Source organism: Saccopteryx bilineata, chromosome 4, assembly GCF_036850765.1.
Source record: "Saccopteryx bilineata isolate mSacBil1 chromosome 4, mSacBil1_pri_phased_curated, whole genome shotgun sequence".
NCBI lineage: Eukaryota > Metazoa > Chordata > Mammalia > Chiroptera > Emballonuridae > Saccopteryx > Saccopteryx bilineata.
In genome coordinates, this window is record NC_089493.1 from 183,322,830 (window position 1) to 183,343,547 (window position 20,718).

General features: G+C 48.8%; 1 protein-coding gene across 6 annotated transcripts; it reads right to left on the bottom strand.

The window, feature by feature from the left end:
* Positions 1 to 4,290: 4,290 nt before the first annotated feature.
* C1QTNF2 (C1q and TNF related 2) lies at positions 4,291 to 19,652 on the bottom strand. 6 transcript variants are annotated; one of them, XM_066277483.1, is made up of 4 exons: positions 19,589 to 19,617; positions 11,054 to 11,159; positions 8,554 to 8,806; positions 4,291 to 5,236 (listed from the first exon to the last, which is right to left on the bottom strand). In XM_066277483.1, exons 3-4 carry the CDS (start codon positions 8,795 to 8,797, stop codon positions 4,623 to 4,625), a joined length of 858 nt encoding a protein of 285 aa, XP_066133580.1. In that variant the 5' UTR covers positions 8,798 to 8,806; positions 11,054 to 11,159; positions 19,589 to 19,617; the 3' UTR covers positions 4,291 to 4,622. The 6 variants fall into 6 exon arrangements, with proteins under 6 accessions (XP_066133580.1, XP_066133576.1, XP_066133581.1 ...); XM_066277479.1 differs by lacking the exons at positions 11,054 to 11,159; positions 19,589 to 19,617 and adding exons at positions 15,384 to 15,526; positions 15,787 to 15,850; XM_066277484.1 differs by lacking the exon at positions 19,589 to 19,617 and adding an exon at positions 11,428 to 11,448.
* Between the last annotated feature and the right edge of the window lie 1,066 nt (positions 19,653 to 20,718).

Sequence of the window (20,718 nt, forward strand, 5' to 3'; positions counted from 1 at the left end):
GCCACCTGCTGAAAGTCTTCAGTGGAGGCAGCGGGCCGAATGTCCAAGTTCAATGTTTCAGAGCAGGCTGGCCCGATTCACCCAGCTGTTATAATTTATGTCTCTGGAACGTCAGGCTCGCTTTCTCGTCTCTGCTTGGGAGGCAGAAACGTAAAATTTTCGTGCCCAGATGGATTCGGAGATCATCTGATCCAACTCTTCATTTTACAGAGGGGACAAACTGAAGCCACCGGACTAGAAAGGACCTGGCCATGTCCACCCAAGGAGTCTGAAGACAGAACTAGAACTGGAACCCAGACTTCCTTTGTCCCGGACAACTGCTGTTATATTCATGCCCTACACTAGCTGCATGTGCCATTTAGAATGTGTGCAAAAATCTCTTTAACGAGAACACTAGGAAGACAGGCAGCTCTTGTGTTTAATTCTTTTTCTTTCCCCAGCAGGTCGCATAAAACAATGGGCCAGAATGCTTCTCTCTTTCCTTTTTTTTTTTTTTTTTGGTCTTTGGCTCTGAATCCAAAAAACAGTCTGGAGGAGAGAGACCAGGGTTGATCTTCCAGCCTCTAAGCCTCAGGACTGAAGGCTTGTGTGGTGAACGTGCCCCCCCTGGTGGAATATGTGAAGAGGCCAGGCAGGAAGTGAGTTCACCTCCAGCGCCTGGCTGCCCAGGGGTCCCAAGCTGCTGCTGCACGACTCAGTTTCCCTCAGCTCACCCTCATCTCAGCCCTGTCAGATCTCACTTTTCTTGAAAATTTTGATCTTTGATTATCACAGAAATTTTTTTGCATTAATTTTGTATTAAAATATTACCTTATTATGTTATTTATTCAGGGTGGGGCAAAAGTAGGTTTACACTTACTTGTGAGTACACAAAACATAGAGTTCATTCTTGTATTAGTATTTATTAATTATTGTATTATTTTTCGTATGAACGGCTGTAAACCTACTTTAGCCCAACCCTGTACTATTGCAATTTATATATTATATATTCCCTATATGCCGTTGCAATAGTACATTACTGATTAAAATCTTGCCTGACCAGGTGGTTGCACAGTGGATAGAGCGTCGAACTGGGATGCGGAAGACCCAGGTTCGAGACCCCAAGGTTCCCAGCATGAGCGTGGGCTCATCTGGTTTGAGCAAAAATTCACCAGCTTGGACCCAAGGTCGCTGGCTCAAGCAAGGGGTTGCTTGGTCTGCTGAAGGCCCATGGTCAAGGCACATATGAGAAAGCAATCAATGAACAACTAAGGTGTTGCAATGTGCAACGAAAAACTAATGATTGCCTGACCTGTGGTGGCGCAGTGGGATAGAGTGTCAATCTAGAACACTGAGGTCGCCAGTTCAAAACCCTGGACTTGCCTGGTCAAGGCATATATGGGAAGTTGATGCTTCCTGTTCCTCCTCCTTCTCTCTCTCTCTCTCTCTCCTCTTTGAAAATTGAATAAAGTCTTTAAAAAAAAAACCAAAAAACTAATGATTGATGCTTCTCATCTCTCCGTTCCTGTCTGTCTGTCCCTCTCTATCCCTCACTCTGACTCTTTCTCTGTCTCTGTAAAAAAATATAAATAAATAAATAAGTAAGTAAAATAAAATCTGTCTATACCACTTTAACTAGTGTCGAGCTTAGTTTCTCTTTGACATTGGCTGCCTTTCAAAGTGAGTCCCTTACGCCAAAGACCCTGGGGTCAAGGGCAGTGTTATTGCTCAAAGATGCTCTGGGTTCTGGGTTTTCCTCGATGCCTGCAAACGTGAAGGCCTAGAGGTAGGCCCTATTTGCTGAGGTTCACAGTATGGGGCTGGTCCCCTAATGTGTCTGGAAAGGCCACCTGCTTGGAGACCTTCTTCCATCCTGTATCAGCTGCCTGAGGACTCCAGTGATTCACAGAGGAGGCAGCCTCTCTCAGAAGTGTTAGTGGATCAACCAACCCTCTTTCTTGCCATCGGTGGGTTACCAGACGCCCCCTGGACTGTGTCACTTGCTTCTGCCCACCTGCCACACACCCAGCAGTCCTGTCTCCCCACCTCCAGCAGCCCTGGGCCAAGGGAGACAAAAGCCCAGCCCGGGTTCCTGCAAGGTCCTGCCTCCACCTGCCCCACCCCCCACAATGAATGCTGGCTCTCTCGCCATCAGCCCCACCATCCTCCCTGGGGATCCCCTGGCAGAGTGACAAAAAGGCATGGGTTTAGATCAGGCCCAGAAGTGGCAACCCCAGAGCTTCAGGGTCCTGCTATTCTCGCTCAGGCTGAAGTTATTACCCAGGCTACAAAGGGTTAAGTTCACTGCTTTCAAATGCCCACTTCAGAGGGAAGGAAGAGGAAGTGGTTAAAGGTGCTTCTTAAAAAATTAGAAAAATGAGGCCCTGGCCGGTTGGCTCAGTGGTAGAGCGTCGGCCTGGTGTGCAGAAGTCCCGGGTTCGATTCCCGGCCAGGGCACACAGGAGAAGCGCCCATCTGCTTCTCCACCCCTCCCCCTTTCCTTCCTCTCTGTCTCTCTCTTCCCCTCCCGCAGCAGAGGCTCCATTGGAGCAAAGATGGCCCGGGCCCTGGGGATGGCTCCTTGGCCTCTGCCCCAGGTGCTGGAGTGGCTCTGGTCGCAACAGAGCGATGCCCCGGAGGGGCAGAGCATCGCCCCCTGGTGGGCAGAGCGTCGCCCCCTGGTTGGTGTGCCGGGTGGGTCCTGGTAGGGCGCATGTGGGAGTCTGTCTGACTGTCTCTCCCCATTTCCAGCTTCAGAAAAATACAAAATAAATAAATAAATAAATAAAAATTAGAAAAATTAGCCTGACCCAGAGGTGGCGCAGTGGATAGAGCGTCGGACTGGGATGTGGAGGACCCAGGTTTGAGACCCCGAGGTCGCCAGCTTGAGCGCGGGCTCATTTGGTTTGAGCAGAAGCTCACCAGCTTGGACCCAAGGTCACTGGCTTGAGCAAGAGGTTACTTAGTCTGCTGAAGGCCTGCGGTCAAGGCACATATGAAGAAGCAATCAATGAACAACTAAGATGTCACAACATGCAATGAAAAACTAATGATTGATGCTTCTTATCTCTCCGTTCCTATCTGTCTATCCCTCTCTCTGACTCTCTCTCTGTAAAAAAGTAAAAATAAATAAATAAAAAATTTAAAAATTAAGAAAAATGAAAGGGAAGTAAAAAGAACTGTTCAAGAAGATTCCTACTCAAATCCAGAAGCTGGCCCCTTCTTCCCACAGGGGTGCCAAGCAGGGCCCCAACCTACACATTAATCCCTTTGGGTCCCAGAACCCTTCCTGGGTTTCTCAGACCCATCCTAACCCCATACTTGTGGCTTAGTGAAAACTGAGCTATTTTTAATAAACCCCATTTGATGTATGGAGGAGGCCGCCCCTTCCAGGACCACGCCAGGCAGTGTTCCCCGTTCCTGGGGCGCCGCTGGTTCCTCCTTCCAGCCAGAGGCCGGTGACAGCAATCTGCCAGGAAGCTGTGGCTCCTCTTTCACTAAGTTCTCTCCAGCAGTTGACCTGTGGGGTCCTCTCCCCATCAGCCACTCCATGCTGTGGCTTCCTGTCCCTCGGGTCCCTGCACACTGGGAACCCCTGGGTCAGGGGCAAGACTTATTTATATGCTACCCAGCCCCGCCCCCCAGAGCTGCGGTTCTCAGGAACACGGGGATATCCTGGTGTCGTCACTGATTGAGAAGTGGGCCTGCAGGTGATTTGTAAGTAATAATAGAGTGCTTAAGTGTGAGTCGGACTTGACTCATACATGGAGCGGGTTCAAGGTTATCCCTGTATTAATGCCATGCTCACTTCTGCATCCTGACCAGCGGAATGAACTTGGCCACAGCCTGAGGTTCTGCATAACCTTCCAGCCTCACACCTCCCTCCACCCTCTGGCCTCCAGTCAGTTCCTCAGCTATGCCAAGCTCTCTCCAATGTCAAGGCCTTTGCACCTGACGCTCTTTCTGCCAGGAGACCCCTCCCCCCAGCCCGCTGCATGGCTCTCTCTTGCTTCAGTGTTCAGCTTAAAAATGAACCTCTTCCTGGTACTGACTTGAAAGGGACGTGAGTTGTCAGGGAGCCTTGGGTAGTTGGGGGGGCCGGAAATATTCTGTTCCTCATCTAAACGGAAGGTATAAGGTGTGCACGTATGTAAAAACTCATTGAGCTGTCTGTCCGTTTAGGATGTGTAGACTTTATGTAAGTAAATGTAAAAATATGGAATCCAAAAAACAATTTCCACCTCCTTCCCTGTCTCCTGTTATTCTGATTACTCTTGACCATGGCAAATGTATTTCCATCCCAACACCATCATTACATTCATTGTTTATTTGTAAATTGTGTCTCCCGCTCGAATGGAAGCCCCATGAGGCCAGAGCCAGTCTGTCTTGTTCGCTGTGGTACCTTCCAGAGTGTAGCACAGTGCCTGTCACACAGTAGGTATAGGAAAAAAGTAGAGTGAATGAATAAACGGAAGGATGAATAAAAAAGCTTGGATTTAATGATGGAGAAAAAGGGGGCAGAGGAGTCTGCCCGAGTCCAGAAGCTCCCGACTCCCAGCCCCAGCAGACAGTTTAGGGGTCTCGCTCTGTAAAGCCCAAGTCCAGGAGCGCGTTCTGTCTCTGGAGACCCCGCGCGGGCCTGTCTACACCTCATTGGGGTCGTCCTGGTCGGCGTAGATGAGAAAGCCTGTGAAGAGGCTGTCGGTCCAGTAAGGGTCGTAGAAGAGCCCGTTCTGCTCTGAGTAGAAGATCTGCAGCCAGACCTCATCACCCTGCTTGAGAGCCAGGATGGTGGAGCCCGAGGCCACATCATGGTTGCCTGTGTTGGCGTCGAAGGTCCGGATGCGGTACTGGCCATTGTGCACCAGGCCGATGGCCAGGTGCTTGTTGGCCAGCGTAATGTCGTAGGTGAAGTAGTAGATCCCAGGCACGCTGCAGATGAACTTGCCGCTGGACGCGTTGTAGTGGCCACCCTCGTTCATCAGGATCTTGTCAAACTTGATGGGCAGCCGCTCCCGTGGGTAGCTCTTGGTCACCGCCACAGAGAAGGCCGACTTGGCATGGCCGCTGCCGCAGCTGCAGGGTCCCAGGAGGCCCGGCTCCCCCTTCTTGCCCTTGGGCCCCTTCTTGCCTGGCGTGCCGTGCTTTCCCGGGGCACCACTCACCCCCTTGGGGCCGCGGGGGCCAGCCCGCCCGATGGCACCAGCTTTGCCCTTGGGTCCTGGCTTTCCCCGGTTACCTGTCCGGCCAGGGGGACCTGGAAGACAGAACAGCTGGTGTCATGAAGGGGCCCTCAGAGAACTAGGCACAGGCCTGGGGGTCCTGGCTTTCCATCTTTGCAGCACAAGCCTTTGGGTATCGGGAAGAACGAGAGGGCGTTGGAGTCATCTAGAAACGGGTGCAAATCCTTATGGTGTCACCTGGGGCCTGTCTCCTAGTCTGAGCTGGAAAGTGGAAATGGTGACACTTACCTTCCAGAATCATGGTGGATCAGGGATAAAACAACATAACAGTTCACAGCCTTTCCCCTCTGCCTTCTAAGGAAGAGTCTGGTTTATCTGTCAGGACAGTCCTTTAAAGGGCTGTGCCGGCAACGGGTTGAGTAGAGAATTGGAAGAAGCCTCTTGACCTCAAAACACTGATCTTAGTGAAATCCCTGCCCAGTGCCCAGATCCCTGCCCACGTGCACACGGGGTTCACTGCAGCGTTGCTTACACCAACAAATGCTAGGAACAACTAACTGCCCATCCAAGGGGAAACGATTAAAAAATTATGGCCCATCCATAATGTGCAATTCTATGCAGGCCTTTTTTAAAAATGAGGCAGATGTATGTGCCCTATATGCAAACTTCTCTAAAAAGGTCCTGTGAAGAGGAAAGAGCAGGTGGTAGAACCTCTTTTTGTTCAGAGGAAACCACAACGCTGTTTCTATACCCACTCAGGAGCACAGCAGAGTGCCCGGCCCAGAGCAGGCACTCGCTAAATGCACTTGGCACACCCTGCAGAACGTTTGCTGTAGAACAACTGTTGGTTTTGAATACCCGTATTTCAGAAAACATGCATTCTCTCAATACAACAATTTTAGACAATGGTTATATAGAAAACATTTATAGTCATATCCCCTAAACTCAATACAACATTTTAAGGAAAACATACAATGAGTAAAGAGTTGAGTTCCATCCAAACACAACTGTACAACGGGTGCAATTGGTAGACCGGCAGAACTGGGTGTAGATGTTTTGAAAAGCCTGCAATGCCAAGCCTGCTTCTGACGGTTGCTGGTGCTACGGAACATTGGAGCATCATTGTACACAAGACAACGCTCTGTTAAGCACCATATAAAATGGATGATCCATGTAATGTAGGCATTTTATACTCTAACAAGATACTTGGCTTCTTATATGTATATATGTAGGCATTTTACTGTTGTTTAGAGTTTGGGGTTAGCAGGTAATGCCTTTAAATTCTTCCTAGTTTAAGTAAGTGGGAAATAGATTTCCTAATAGAATTTTCTCACGGAATATCTAATTTTTCAGGGGCAGATAGCTTACACTAAGTGCCTGTCAATGCCTGGTATTATTATACACTGTGTAAATACACCGAAAACGGTCAGGAAAGATGCCTCTTTAACCAGTCATCAGTGGTCCCCTCTGGAGGATGAGGGGTACACAAGAAAGGGTAGCAATTAAGAAGGATTCTTGCTTTATTTGTATTGTTTGAATTTATTATAATACGAAGGTATTTGTGTGTTACTCATATATAACTAAAAGTAAATAAAAGGGGGAAAATAAAACTAAGAAAGGTCACAAAGCCATTCCTTGAAAAATCGAAAATAAACAAAAATTGGGAGAAGGGGCGGAGAGACAAGGAGGAGTCAAGACAGAGTCCTTTTGGATTGAAGTGTTTGGGGGACGACAAATCAGGAAGCTTCTACCGTGCATTTGTTACGTGATGAGCTTCCCTCTTGATGACTTTTTCGAGAAATTTCAGGAAAAGCTGACTTTCCTTTCCGAGACCTTTCTGGAGACGGATTTACACACGTCTGTTGGGGGCAAGGGGTTGGTGGCTGACCTGTCCTATGACTGCCCAGGGTGAGCCGGCTTTATCTGGGTGGCACGTCAGGGCTTCCCACCTCTCAGAGCCACCTTCCTCGGTGTGTCGGGTTAATTCTCAGCACAGATTCCATACGAGGTAGGAGATATGGCCAAAAGCAGCCCCCAGCCTACATCTTCACAGCTCTTGATCCACAGAGAAAAGGCAACAGCAGAGATAACTTTCCTCCCCAGAACCGAATTAACCATGGTGGTTAGGAAATGGGATAATGCTCTCTCAATGTTATAATGTCATACAAGTAAAAGGCACAATTTCCCTACTGCTTAAAATGTACATTTTGGGGTGCTATTCACACTGGAAAGTTACTGGGGTGATAGCTCAGAGATGCAGGGAAAGTCCAGGCTGAGAGGGACTGCAGACAGTGTCCAATGTGTTTGCTGGCTTCCGGGCATCCTTTCCTTTCGGAACCACACTTCACTACCTCACGAAGTCCCAAGAAGCTGTCAATCACAGTGACCAACTGCCTTCACTACCAAATCACACACACCCAGGGGTGGGCACAAGACCCAGTCTTGGCAAATGGTGATACCTCACCTCCATGGTTAAGGGGATTGGTCCAGGATGCCCATGTGATCAAGTAGAATCAGTTATCCTGAGATTTGCTCTATAAATCAAGCCATGGAAAAAAAAAAAGGTTTGAGCTTACCAGGAGCCATTTCGGAAACTCCAGCCTTTTTGAGAATAAAACCAACACACAGAGAGAAGCAGACCCTAGACAACAATATTTGAGCTCCTGGATCCAGCCATTCCTGAAGCTCAACTCTTGGACTTTCCAGTTGCATAAGTCAATAAATTCCATTTGGGGTTATAAATTGTGTTTCTGTCACTTGTAATCAAAAGAAGTCTGAAGCTGGACCAGGTGGTAGTGCAGTGGATAGAGTGTTGACCTGGGACGCTGAGGTCTTGGGTTTAAAACCTCGAGGTTGCCCACTTGATCGCAGGCTTACCAGCTTGAGCTTGGGGTCGCTGGCTTGAGTGTGGGATATAGACATGGTCTCTGGCTTAAGCCCAAAGTCACTGGCTTAAAGCCAACGATGCTGGCTTGGGCAAGGGGTCACTGGCTCAGCTGGAGTTCCCCAGTCAAGGCACATATAAGAAGCAATCAGTGAACAATCAGTGCTGCATCTACGAGTTGATGCTTCTTATCTCTTTCCCTTCCTTCCTGTCTGTCTCTGTATCTCTCACTACAAGAAAAAAAAAAAAAAAGAGGTCTGAAGAGTATTTCAGGAAACTTGCCCAAAGTCATTCAGCAAATCAATGGCGCAGCTGGGGAAGAAACACAAGATTTAATACTCATTGTTTCTTTTAGGAGAATACACTACTCTGTTTTTTTTAAAGAGACAGTAATTAGTTGATAACGAGATGGGATTAATATCAGTTTTCATAACTTCACAGAACCCCCTCTGTGCCAGGTGCTGTCACCCAGGTGGGAACAGGAGGGGCACACACTGGGCCTCTTACCTTCCTCTCCGCTGTCCCCCCTGTCCCCGTCCTGGCCGTCCTGGCCGTCTTTGCCGGGAAAGCCCATCCTTCCCACCGTTCCTGATGGCCCCGGGACTCCTGGAGGGCCGGGGGGCCCCTGGGGCCCGGGTAGGCTGCAGACAAGTTGAGGGGAGCCCTTCTGGGAATCCCTGGGGGCGAAGGCACCAAGCAGAGGGTCCGCTGCACAAGGGAGCGCACAGGCCAAGAGCACCCAGGGGATCATGGCGGTCACCTGTAGGAGGCAAGAGAGCTGTCAGCAGCTCTGTCTTTCTCTCTCTTCCTTCCTCTCTCCCTAAAATCAGTTTTAAAAAAAATGTTTTTAAATGAACAATAAGGACAGTGCTCAGTGACAGCTGGCCCAGGGTAGGGGCCAGTGTCAGGGCAGAGCAGGGCCCTGGAACAAGCAGGGAGCAAGGGATTTCTCTGCGCTGGAGCCCAGAGGATCCCGCAGTCAGAGCCAGGAACTGTTTTGGAAATAAAGGCGGGGTGGCTAGATTCTGGTTCCAAACCTAGAGGGAGGGAGGGGAGAGTCTTCTTGGCCCTGGGAACCTCCAAGAAAAATAAGGCTCTAGATAGTCCTGCTCCCAGCCTGGGTGCCCCCAGCCCATGTTCCACACCAAGGTGGTGAGAAGCCGGCTGGGGTACCACGGCCCCAAGGGTCCCACACAGGTTAACTCTTCCAGGGTCTTTAAATAAAGTCAGAATCATAAACTTGGGAAGGGCCCCAAGGAATGGTCTCATCCAATATCTTCAGTTACAGGCAGGGAAACTGAGACAGAGGCAAGCTGACTCTATTGGACACCTACAACGTCCCAGGAACTGTGTGACACTCTTTACCTGAATTCTTTTTAATTTATTTTTTATTCAGTTTTTTTTTTTTAGAGAGTGAGGAAGGGAGGGGGAGAGAGAGACAGAGAGAGAGAGAAAAAGAGAAAGATTGATTTGATGTTCCACTTATTTATGCATTCATTGGTTGGTTCTTGTATATGCCCTGACTGGGGATCAAACCCGCATGATGCTCTAACCAACTGAGCTACCTGGCCAGGGCTACCTAAATTCTTTAATTTCAAATTTACAATAAATCCTACAAAGGTGGAAAACTTAACGTTTCCATTTCTTCAGAGGAAGAAACAGAGGCTCTGTGAAGCCAAATGATTTATCCCAAATCACACAATTGGGATATTGGGGACAGCATTTGAACACGTGTCTGAGGGGCTCTGAGGATCACCCTTAGCCTGCTGCACCTTGCTCCCTTTTCCTGGTATTTTTCTTCTGTTTTACAGAAGAGGAAACTGAAGCTCAGAGAGACTAATTTGCTCATGTTTACACAGCTAGCTCGTGGCAGTTATATTTGAACTTGGGTTTGGCTGACCCTAATGCCCAAATGCTTTCCATTAAGTCAGCATTTCTTTGATTTTTTCTCCTAAATATCCCAAATTACAGAAGAGACCTTGAAGTACATGGCAAAGATACACAGAGCAAGAGAGAGATTTGATATTTTGTATTTTGTCCTTCTACACACACACACACACACACACACACACACACACACACACACACACTATGTAACTTTGAATATGTAAGAGCAAGGTTTTTCTCCCTCAGGATACTTGAGCAAATCAATGCTTGAAGAAAACGTCCTGCTCTTTGAGAGGTCTGCACTTGGCTTAGCCAAGACGATGGGGTGGGGACGGGGAAGGGCAGCCTCCTGGGCTCTGACTTCCCAGCAGGAACCTCTTTGGAGTGTTAACGGGAGAGTTTCCAGGGCTGAACCAGAAGACCAGGGTGCGCAGAGCACCTCCAGGGGCCCTCAGCTCATTCCTGGCTTGGACCTGACAACAGCCCCTCCCTGATCTCTGGCTCCCCACATGCACTCTCTGTGCTGAAGCCCGAGGGATCCTTTAGAAGCATATACCAGACCCGGATAGTCTGTTGGTTAGAGCTTTGTCCCAAAGGTGCAGGTTCGATCCCCAGTCAGGGCACATACAGAAACAGATGGATGTTTCTGTCTAGCTCTCTCTTTCTCTCCCTTTCCCTTCCTGTTTCTAAAATAAATTAAAAAAATAAAAAAGAATATTTCAGCCACATCACATCCTGTGGTTGCTGGCTGCGAGGAGCAAATATGAGAACCCCTGGCGATGTGGCCCACGAGGCCCTGAAGGACCCCCCAGCTCTTCCCCACCTCTCACTGCTCCTCCAGACACCCCCTCCTTCGGACCAGGCTCCATCTGCCTCTTTCTGAAACCTAGGGCCCTTCTCTTTGCCATGCTAGCTCTTATATCCTGTGTTTCAGCTCGAATGTCACTTCTTCCAAGGCCTTTCCCGACAGCTCTCCCTTTGGACCCCGGCTCCTGGCTTGTGTCTCTGCAGTCCTGCAGGCTCCCCCATACTCACTTTATTTGCCTGCATACCCGCTTCCTGGGCCTGTTACCCCTCCCATTAAAATGGAAGCCCCATGGGACCAAGCACTGCAGCTTACCTGCTATATCCCTGGGGCTTCCGACTTTCTTGCTCACAGTAGGTGTTCAAGAAATCCTTGCTTGATTAATGAGTGTTTGAGACTCACAGATTGCCCTCAAGAACATCTACAGCACAGGGAAAACAAGGCAGTGGCCTAAATCCAAAAGGGCACCGATGCTCTTGGAGGTAAAGTAAGTTTTCTCCCTTCCTGTTTTTTTCCCTAACCCAGACCAGATCTAATCCCTCCTTCCTTTTGACCTCCTAAAGCACAAGGGCCCTACCCCTACTCCGGAGGGGGTGAGGGGGCATGCATAATATTTTATATATAGCAGCAGGTGCACCATAAATATCTGTTCAACTGACCAGAGGGAAAAAGTATTGGTCCTCCCTCACCTTTTAAAAATTATCTTTGTTTCTAAATTGTCCTTTCTGGTGTGAGTTGACTAGGGGAGGCCGCCTGCCGTCTTCCTGCTGAAGGGAAGAAATGTGAGATGGTGAAGCCCCACACACAGAACCATGACCTGCTAAACTTGGATGAAGTTCTTCAGTTTGGTTTTAATTTGTCCAGTTCCTGGGCTTTTCATCTCTCAGTTAAGTAGCTTATGATTCATAAATACACATGTCCTAGGAGGAGGTTAGGAGAAAACCGCCTCACCAGAACTGTCAGGGAAGGAGCCTCCCTCCTTCTCTCTCTCCCCCAACCCTCAGGACACGCCCCACGCCTTCTAGCTCCTTCCCAGCCGCCCTCCACCCAGACTTTGATGTGAGAAGGGCCCGAAGTGGGGACACCTGTCTCTCGCGGACTCTACCCGAACACGGTCTGCCACTAGAAAAGTCCGGGGACACTTGTCTGGGCCTTGAGCAAGGCTCTTAGGCCTGAGTTCTGAATGATGTCCCTTGGACATCAGGGGATATAAATTAGGTGCAAATAAACGTGACCTGTTGGTTATCAGGCTGTGACACGCTGATGTGCAGCGGTGGCGTTTAACTCGGTGATGGAGAGACATGAGAAACCCAGCCACTCAGCATCCTTGACTATCCAGTAGAAACGCCCATCTGGGAGTTGGGGGAGGAATCATGAGACAGTGTCATCAAAGCTTCTAGCTCAATATGTGACACTGTAAGTCAGGGGTCGGGAAACTTTTTGGCTGAGAGAGCCATGAATGCCACGTACTTTAAAGTGTAATTCTGTGAGAGCCATACAATGACCTGTGTACATTAGGCATTATCCAATAAAAATTTGGTGTTGTCCCGGAGGACAGCTGTGATTGGTTCCAGCCACTCGCAACCATGAACATGAGTGGTAGGAAATGAATGGATTGTAATACGTGAGAATGTTTTATATTTTTAATGTTATTATTTTTTTATTAAAGATTTGTCTGCGAGCCAGATGCAGCCATCAAAAGAGCCACATCTGGGCCCTGGCCGGTTGACTCAGTTGTAGAGCACTGGCCTGGTGTGCAGGAGTGCCGGGTTCAATTCCTGGCCAGGGCACACAGGAGAAGCACCCATCTGCTTCTCCACCCCTCCCTCTCTCCTTCCTCTCTGTCTCTCTCTTCCCCTCCCGCAGCCAGGGCTCCATTGGAGCAAAGTTGGCCCGGGCACTGAGGATGGCTCTATGGCCTCTGCCTCAGGCTCTGGAATGGCTCTGGTTGTAACAGAGCATCGCCCCCTGGTGGGCAGAGCATCGCCATCTGGTGGGTATGCCGGGTGGATCCAGGTCGGGCGCATGCGGGAGTCTGTCTGACTTCCTCCCCATTTCCAGCTTCAGAAAAATACAAAAAAAAAAAAAAAAAAGAACCACATCTGGCTCACAAGCCATAGGTTCTCGACCCCTGATCTAAGTGCTCAGCAGGTGGACAGAACTCTGCCTAAAACGCCTCCTGATGCTTATCTCCTTCCTCCCAAGCCCCTCCCCCAGCTGTCCGGCTCACCCTTCCGTTCTTGGGTTGAATGGCCTCTCTGCAGAGAGGCCGCCCCAGCACAGGGTCTAAACCCCTCCGCCCACCCTGTTTATCTACTCAGACTACCCTGGTCTTCCTTTCGCAGCACGTGGCTCAAGTTGTGATCACATGTTTATTTGTTTCTTGACTTGTTAGCTGTCTGCCTTTCCTCTGGAGTGGAAGGCCCAAGAAAGCAGAGGCCCTGCTGCTGGTCAGGCTCTGTGTTACATCACCAGAGCCCAGCATGGTGCCCACCCAGCACGGTGCCCCACACGCATGGATTGCTGAACTCATAGTTTTTCCAGCCACCAATGAAATAAATGGTCACTCAGAGTAGAAGAGCAGCAGGATCAGAAGGATCTCAGTAAACGTGCGGACGACAAAGCCACGGAGGGAAACCCAGTGAAGTGACTGGACTTGGACTATGAGGGTCCCGGTCCTGGCTTTGTAACTTACTGGTCATGTGACTGACGACACCTCTTTGCCTCTTATCTGGGCTTCCATCTCCTCACCTACACAGTGGAGATAGAAACACTCACCTCGCTGCCTTACAGGACTGTTCTGAGAATCCAACGAGATAAAGGATGTTGAAAGCAAAATGTGATACAAAAGTTACAGCCTTGTTTAAAATTATAGCTGCAGCAGTCCTGACCTCACACTAGGGGCCCCTGGAATATTCCATGGGGAGGTCTAGTTCTTGGATGGGGGAGGATATCTGAATCTGACCCAGCTGGGCAATTCTCCCAGTGTTTGGAGTTAAAAATGTAAGGGCTGGTGGTTGGAATGGGGCGGCGCTTGCTCACAGATGAAACATGCTAAAAATTGGCTTTAATGAGAGTGCAAATTCTATAATGAGAAACACCCCACGCTTTCCCTGAATTCCAGGAAGCAAATTGGAAACAGCCCTCCCCAGCTTCTCGGAGAGCTGGGGCGCCCTCTGGAGGAGAGAGGGGCTGGCCACAGAGGCTCCCGCGGTGCTCACCCAAAGGCCCGCTTCCCTGGGGTCTCCAGACCCCTGCTCCTTTGGAAACACTCCAGCATGCAGCGTCGAAATGCAGATCATTAAAAGTCATGGGACCTGCTTGTCGAAAGGCCCTGGAAAATATCTGATCTGTTTTCTCTCTTTCCACCCCCTATTTCTGGCTCAGTCTAGGAAAAAAAAAAAGAAAAGGTCCAAGGCCAAACCATGACCTCATGAGGCCTCAGGAACCATGATCTCGCACAGTTTGTCTCTGTGGCACTCCTGAGAGCACACCGGAAGCCAGCCTGGTAGCCCCTGCATTGTCACCCCAAATTCTTAGAAACCAGAGAACGTGGCATGTACCGGTGGTGGGCACGAAGCCCACCCCTTTGGGCTCCGGGCTGCTTCATGTTGAACCTCAGCTGCCTGTGTGGTGAGGTCCAGAGTGAGGCTTTGGAGTGGCGGAAGCCAGAGCCATCGAGCTCTGAAGCTGGCCAGTACTGCAGCGAGTGAGCGAGAAGAACACAGCTGATGTGCCAGATGTGGGGGGAGGGAAGGAGGCCTGTATCTAGCTTCCCCTGAGGGCCAGCCTCCAAGGGGTAGGCCAGAGGGCTGAGAAGGTTTGAACAGTGCTGTCCAGTAGGCCTAGGACATGAGGTCACCTGTTATTTTGTTTTGTTTTTGTATTTTTCTGAAGTTGGAAACCGGGAGGTAGTCAGACTCCCACATGCGCCTGACTGGATCCACCCGGCACGCCCAACAGGGGGCGATGCTCTGCCCATGTGGGGCATTGCTCTGTTGCAACCAGAGTCATTCTAGCACCTGAGGCAGAGGCCATGGAACCATCCTCAGCGCCTGGGCCAACTTTACTCCAATGGAGCCTTGGCTGCGGGAGGGGAAGAGAGAGACAGAGAGGAAGGACAGGGGGAGGGGTGGAGAAGCAGATGGGCACTTCTCCTGTGTGCCCTGGCCGGGAATCGAACCTGGGACTCCTGCACGCCAGGCCGACGCTCTACCACTGAGCCATCCGGCCAGGGCTGTCACCTGTTATTTTAAATAGCCTCATTGCCATATTAAAAAGATAAAAAAAAAAAAGCAGTAATCCTGGCTCTTTGGATTAGAACATAGTTTTGATATGCCAAGGTTGGGGGTTCAATCCCCGGTCAGGGCACATATAAGAATCAACCAGTGAATGCATAGATAAATGGAATAACAAATCATTGTTTCTCTCTTTAAAATCAATCAATCAAAATATAAAGTTCAGTCTAAAAAAATTTTTTTAAAAGCAGGTGAAATCAATTTTAATAATATGTTATTGCCTAACATATCTCAAACACCATCATTTCAACATGTAATCAATGTAAAAATTATTGTATTTTATTTACTAAAATAATTTTTCCCATTGATTGAGAGGGGAAAGGAGGGGGGTAGAATTATCAGCTCACCATTCCACTTAGTTGTTCCATTTACTTGTGTACTCATTGATTGCTTCTTGTACGTGCTCTGACTAGGGATTGAACCGATGACTTCAGTGCACCAGGACGATGCTTTATCCACCGAGCCACCTGGCCAGGGCTCAATGTGAAAACTGTGAATGAGGTAGTTTATATTCTTTAATTGGCACGAAGTCCTGGAAACCTGGTTTGTATTTTACACTTGCAGCATCTCTTATTTCAGACTGGCCACATTTTAAATGCTCGACAGCCACACGGCAGCTAGTGCATTAGCTCTAAGCATAGCTGGTTGGTTGGAATCCCAGGACCTGCTGTGGGACCTTTTACAAATTACTTATCCCCTTTCCCTCAGCCTTGTCCTCTCCAAAACGGGGATGGCATTAACAGCACCTACCTTCGCAGGTTGTTAGAAGGATATAATGCTGCTAGAACAAGGTTTGGCATTACCTGTTGTTATTCATCATTTCTTGTCCTTCTGAAAATCAAGCAAGATAGCGAATGTTGGAAGTAAAGCCTGATACAAAAATTCAGACCTTGTTTAAAATTGTAATTGTCACCAACTGCAACTGAATGAATGAAAAACAGCCTTGACCTCCCTCCATGAGTCCTGTGGCTTTTCAAGTGGAGGTTCCTGTAGTTTTAGAATAAATTGTCCCATTTCTACTTAAGCTTGTTTGAGTTGTGTTTCTGTCGGTTGCTATCAAAAGAGCATACTAAGGAGGCTTGTCCTTCATTCCTGCCTAGTCATTTGCGCTAAGGGAAGTCTTGGGGGTCCCTGTCTTGGCCCCACACCTCTGAGCCACCTGGTGTGACCATGCCCCACAATACAGGTGAATAATAAAGACAGATGAATGGATGGGATAGTGCTTAGCGCTTCAAGTGACAGAAGGCTGATGGGACATCACGTATGCTGGTGCTTGTACTATGGCTTGGCAAGGATGACCAATAAATGGTGTCACCTATTTTTCCTGCCTTTGAGGCCAGGAACGGGGATGAGAAGACGTGGTTGCCACTCTTCCAGGGCACACGGTATGGTGAGAGGATCCAGCCCGGCACACCTGAATGACTGGAAGTGACAGTAAGCATGCTCCTCCTTTCTCTCTGCAACATGCTCTCTCTCAAAGGGCAGCCAGGACCACACTGAAGGCAGGGAAGGAAATCGGGGGCCAGGCGATTGCTTGGAAACCGAGGGAGCACGCTTGATGATCTGGGAACTGAGGGACAATATCAAAGTCTGAACTCTGAAGGGTTGAGGAGAAAAGCCTGGGTTTTTTTGCTTGACTTTTCTGGGCTTGCTGTTCTCCACGGAGTCACTTCCAGTCAGGCCCTGACAGACATTCAGAATAACGCTAAAGATCTGACATAGGACTGGCCGTCAAGAAGCACAGAACTGGTCTGGCGGTTAAGACATAGTTGAGAATCACTTTCTAGCTATTTGTCCTCTGTTATCTCTGAGCCTCAGTTTCCTTGTCTGTAAAATGGGAAGGAAATACAGTATGGTCATATTTGAATGATTTGCATTTGAAATAGCATGATGTAAACATATTTATGGTTTCACTGTATGTGTGAAAGTTTGTCAAGAACCTTGCAAAGCAGCATGAACTGTAAATTGCAGACTGTGTTTATGCTATAGCCACCACCAGCCCTATGCTAATCGGGCAACAGAAATACTGCCATCTTTTGGCAGGTGAGTGTTGAATTACACCAGTCTGAATTATATGACGTCTTTAGGAATGTCTCCCTGTGTGATTTGCTTGTCTGCACCTCCCTTATAGAGCAACTATGAACATTAAATGAGAGAATGCAGTAACCAGCCCTCAGGAAGCAGTCAGTAATAGTAATGTTATTCTGATATAATCAATGACATGCGAAAAGAGGGAGAGATTAAAATGCACAGCCCTGTGGGCATGTGAGTTTGCCACTCCTGAACTAGAGGAAAGGGGGATTCTCTGTGTATGTGTTCTCGGTGTACGTTGTATGTTCTTGTTTTAAAGCGTTGCTGTTCATTTTCTCCTTTAAATCTCCCCACAGTTCTAAGAGATTGATACTATCATCCCCATGTGGCAAAAGAGAAAACAACTCAGAAAAATGAAGTCATTTCCCCTCCAGGGTCAAAGCTGGGATGGAACCCAGGCCTGCTGACTCAGGGCCCAGGGCTCATGTCCCTCCACCGTGGTTCCTCTGCTTGGGCACAAACCTTACCAGGGCAGCTCTGTAGTAAATAAGTCACTTACAGAAATACACAAATCCAAGGGAGAATTATTTTCTTGAAAAAAAATGATTCAGCATAAAATTTCTTTCAAAAGTAAACGTAGACTAGAACTTCATGCAAGTTTCTACAGGGGTTCATCCCACTGAAGCAAAGCCAGGTTGACAGTCCTTTGACATGAGGGCGTGTGGGAAGCTGTGAATGTATACACTCCGTTACCCCACGGTGAACGTTCAGGAGTAGAAAGCGTCAGAGGTTGGGACTGTGGAGAAGAGGGCCTGGTCGTCTGTGCCCACTCAGCAGGTGAAAATGAGAGAAGGAATACCAAGATGGGGCAGAATGGAGGGATCTGCAAAGAAGGAAGTAACTTCTTGGGGGAATTTGCTGGATGTTTGGTGGAAGCAGGATAGCTTCTTGCCCTGGCCTGATAGTTTAGTTGGTTAGAGAATTGTCCTGATAGGCAGAAGTCGCCAGTTTGATACCCAGTCAAGGCACATACAGAAACAGATCGATGTTTCTGTCCTTCTCTCTCTCTCCCTTCCTCTCTACCTAAAATCAATTGATAAATTAAAAAAAAAATGAGCCCAGACTTGTGAAAGAAATCTCGATTCATTCGTACAATGCACACACTGAGACAGTTATAAGAACAAAGTAAGTCCGTATATGCCGATAGGGAAAGCTGGCCAAGACACACAAAGTGAAAAAGGCCAGTTGCCGCATAGAATGTGAAGTGTGGTTATCTTTGAGTTAAAAACAAAACAAAAAAAAAGAGATATACAAAAATACATATGAGATTTCTGAAGGGACCTACCATCTTGTTAAAGAGGTTACCTTTCACAAGTGGGAGGTATATGGTCTTTTACTTTTTTCACTTTCTACTTTTTTCAAGTGCCTGAATTTCTTATGATGAACATTGTTTTATGTTGTTTAAAACAAAAGGTAACTGTAAGGCTGAAGGACTGGAAGACAGGCAAGGCTGGCATCCCTGCCAGTGGCCGGGTAAGTCAGAAACCCGGGAAGAAACAGAGCCTGTGGTGCACAGAACGAAGGGCGTGCAGAGAGGGAGAATGGAGAGGACTTTCAACAGTGCTGTCTGAGCTCAGCCATGGGTTGACATATATAGGTCACGGTTGCTGCTCTATTGCTGCCAGTTCAGCGTGGCAGGGACCCAGGGTCTCTGGGAGATGGCCAGTCTAAGGAGAGGGCTCTTGAGGGCTCCAGGCAAGAGACCAGGTTCACGCTGAGGTTGTGCAAAGGACGCATAGTGTGAGGGGAGGGGCCTGGGCTGGGAGACCACTGGGGCCACTGCAACACTTAGCTGAGAGACCCACTCCTGGAATGGGCCGCGGCAGTGGGGATGGAGAGATAAGAACAAGGTTTGGGGGAGGACGGAGAGTGAAGAGAGTTGTGAAGAATTGCGTGCAAATCTCAGCTGGCCCTTTAGTATCTTTTAAGTTCAGTTTGCCGCTCTGTATTAATGTATTTAATTAAATGAATGTTGTGAAGGTTAAATGAGATCATGCTCTCAATAAATGTTAACTATGATGTTAGCTCAGGTACTGGACTTAGCCTCACCAGGGTTCAAATCCCTTTACCACCAGTAACTAGCTGTTCCATCCTGAGCGAGTCAGTAACACCTCTGAGCCTGGTTGCTCTTTTGCAGATAAGGATAAGCTGTTGTCATGGAAACGAAATCGCACGCGCAGAAAGGCTTGCAGGGCCCCGCACGAGAGATATTACTACCAACAGGAAAACCACTGAGCACAGAGCCTGGCACACAGTAAGCGCTCAATAAATGTTCATTCATGTTATATAGAATTCAGAGGGCAGAGGTCAAGAGGTAGGAATCCGTGGACTGTCCCGCCTGCAAAGAGGGGGCGCTCGCAGTCCTCCCCTCCCACCGACTCCTACTTGCTACCCCTCCCCAGCACCGCGTCTTTTCCCCTTCTCTGCCCGCACTTTCCCCGGACTGCCCGCGGCCACTCACCCTCGCTGCCGCCCGCCACGTCCAGGAGCGTCTGGAGCGACAAAGCTGTCGGCGGTGCTCCGCGTCCCCGCCTCCTGCGGCGACAGCCGCCCTCCCGGCGCGACGCCAGCTCCCGGCATACTTTTCCCATCCCGTCACCGGCCGGAGCGCCTTTCCCCCATCACGTGGGCCCGCCTGCTGCGCGGTGCTCCTCCTTGGGAGTCGATTTGGAAAAACTTTCAGCGCTGGTGACAACTTAGATGTGTCGATGCATCTCTCCATGTGTAGAGCCTGCCAGTGTATTTGGAGGTTTATGTGCGTGAAAGTGATTGTTACCCAGGCGTTTTCAAGGGTATGCGTACGTGTGTCTGTCTGTTGCTTGCAAATGAGCATTCATGTGGCTGGATGGGAGGGTGCGTGTGGGTGGGACAGCTTACAACAGAGTACATCTCCCTGTGGACTGAATGTGCATATATTTGAGAGTAAGAATCGTGTATGCAAATATACATCAGGGCTTATGTATGCACATGTACATTCACAGATCCACTACTGCTGCTTGCTATGCACCTGAAATGTACTTTGGCTGCTAGGTGTCCACAGTAGTGGCTTGATATCTGTGCATTGGGTACATATGCACAGATGTGCGTACCAGTATGCATAACCACATACCAGTCTGTATGTGCATGATGCCTTGGGCACCTGTTTGTGCAGTGGCTCATTCTTTGTGTTTATATGCGTGCATGCCTTGGTGTGGATTTTCCAGATGTGAGTATGCGCATGTATGATACAACAGTGTGAGCTGGTGTCCTGTCATAGCCCTCATCTCCCTCCTCTCCAGAAGATAAGGCTTCACTGGGCTCACTGCACACAGCAACCCTGTTTAGGTAACAAGCAGACACTAGGGGAAAGAAAGGTCATCAGAGGCTGGGCTTTTGCTCCTCTCTCTTCCACTAGCTACCAGTATTTCACTGAACTGCCAGGGCGTCTGGTTAACAGGTGGTATATGACCCAAGGTTTACAGTTAGAATTTTAATGCAGGTATGCATTTGAACTCTAATGCTGGTTCTACCACCTTAGATAAGTCAGTTACTTCATGGATGGTGTTTCATTTTCTGAAAAGTTGGGAGAATGACATTATTGCCCTGCTCTTC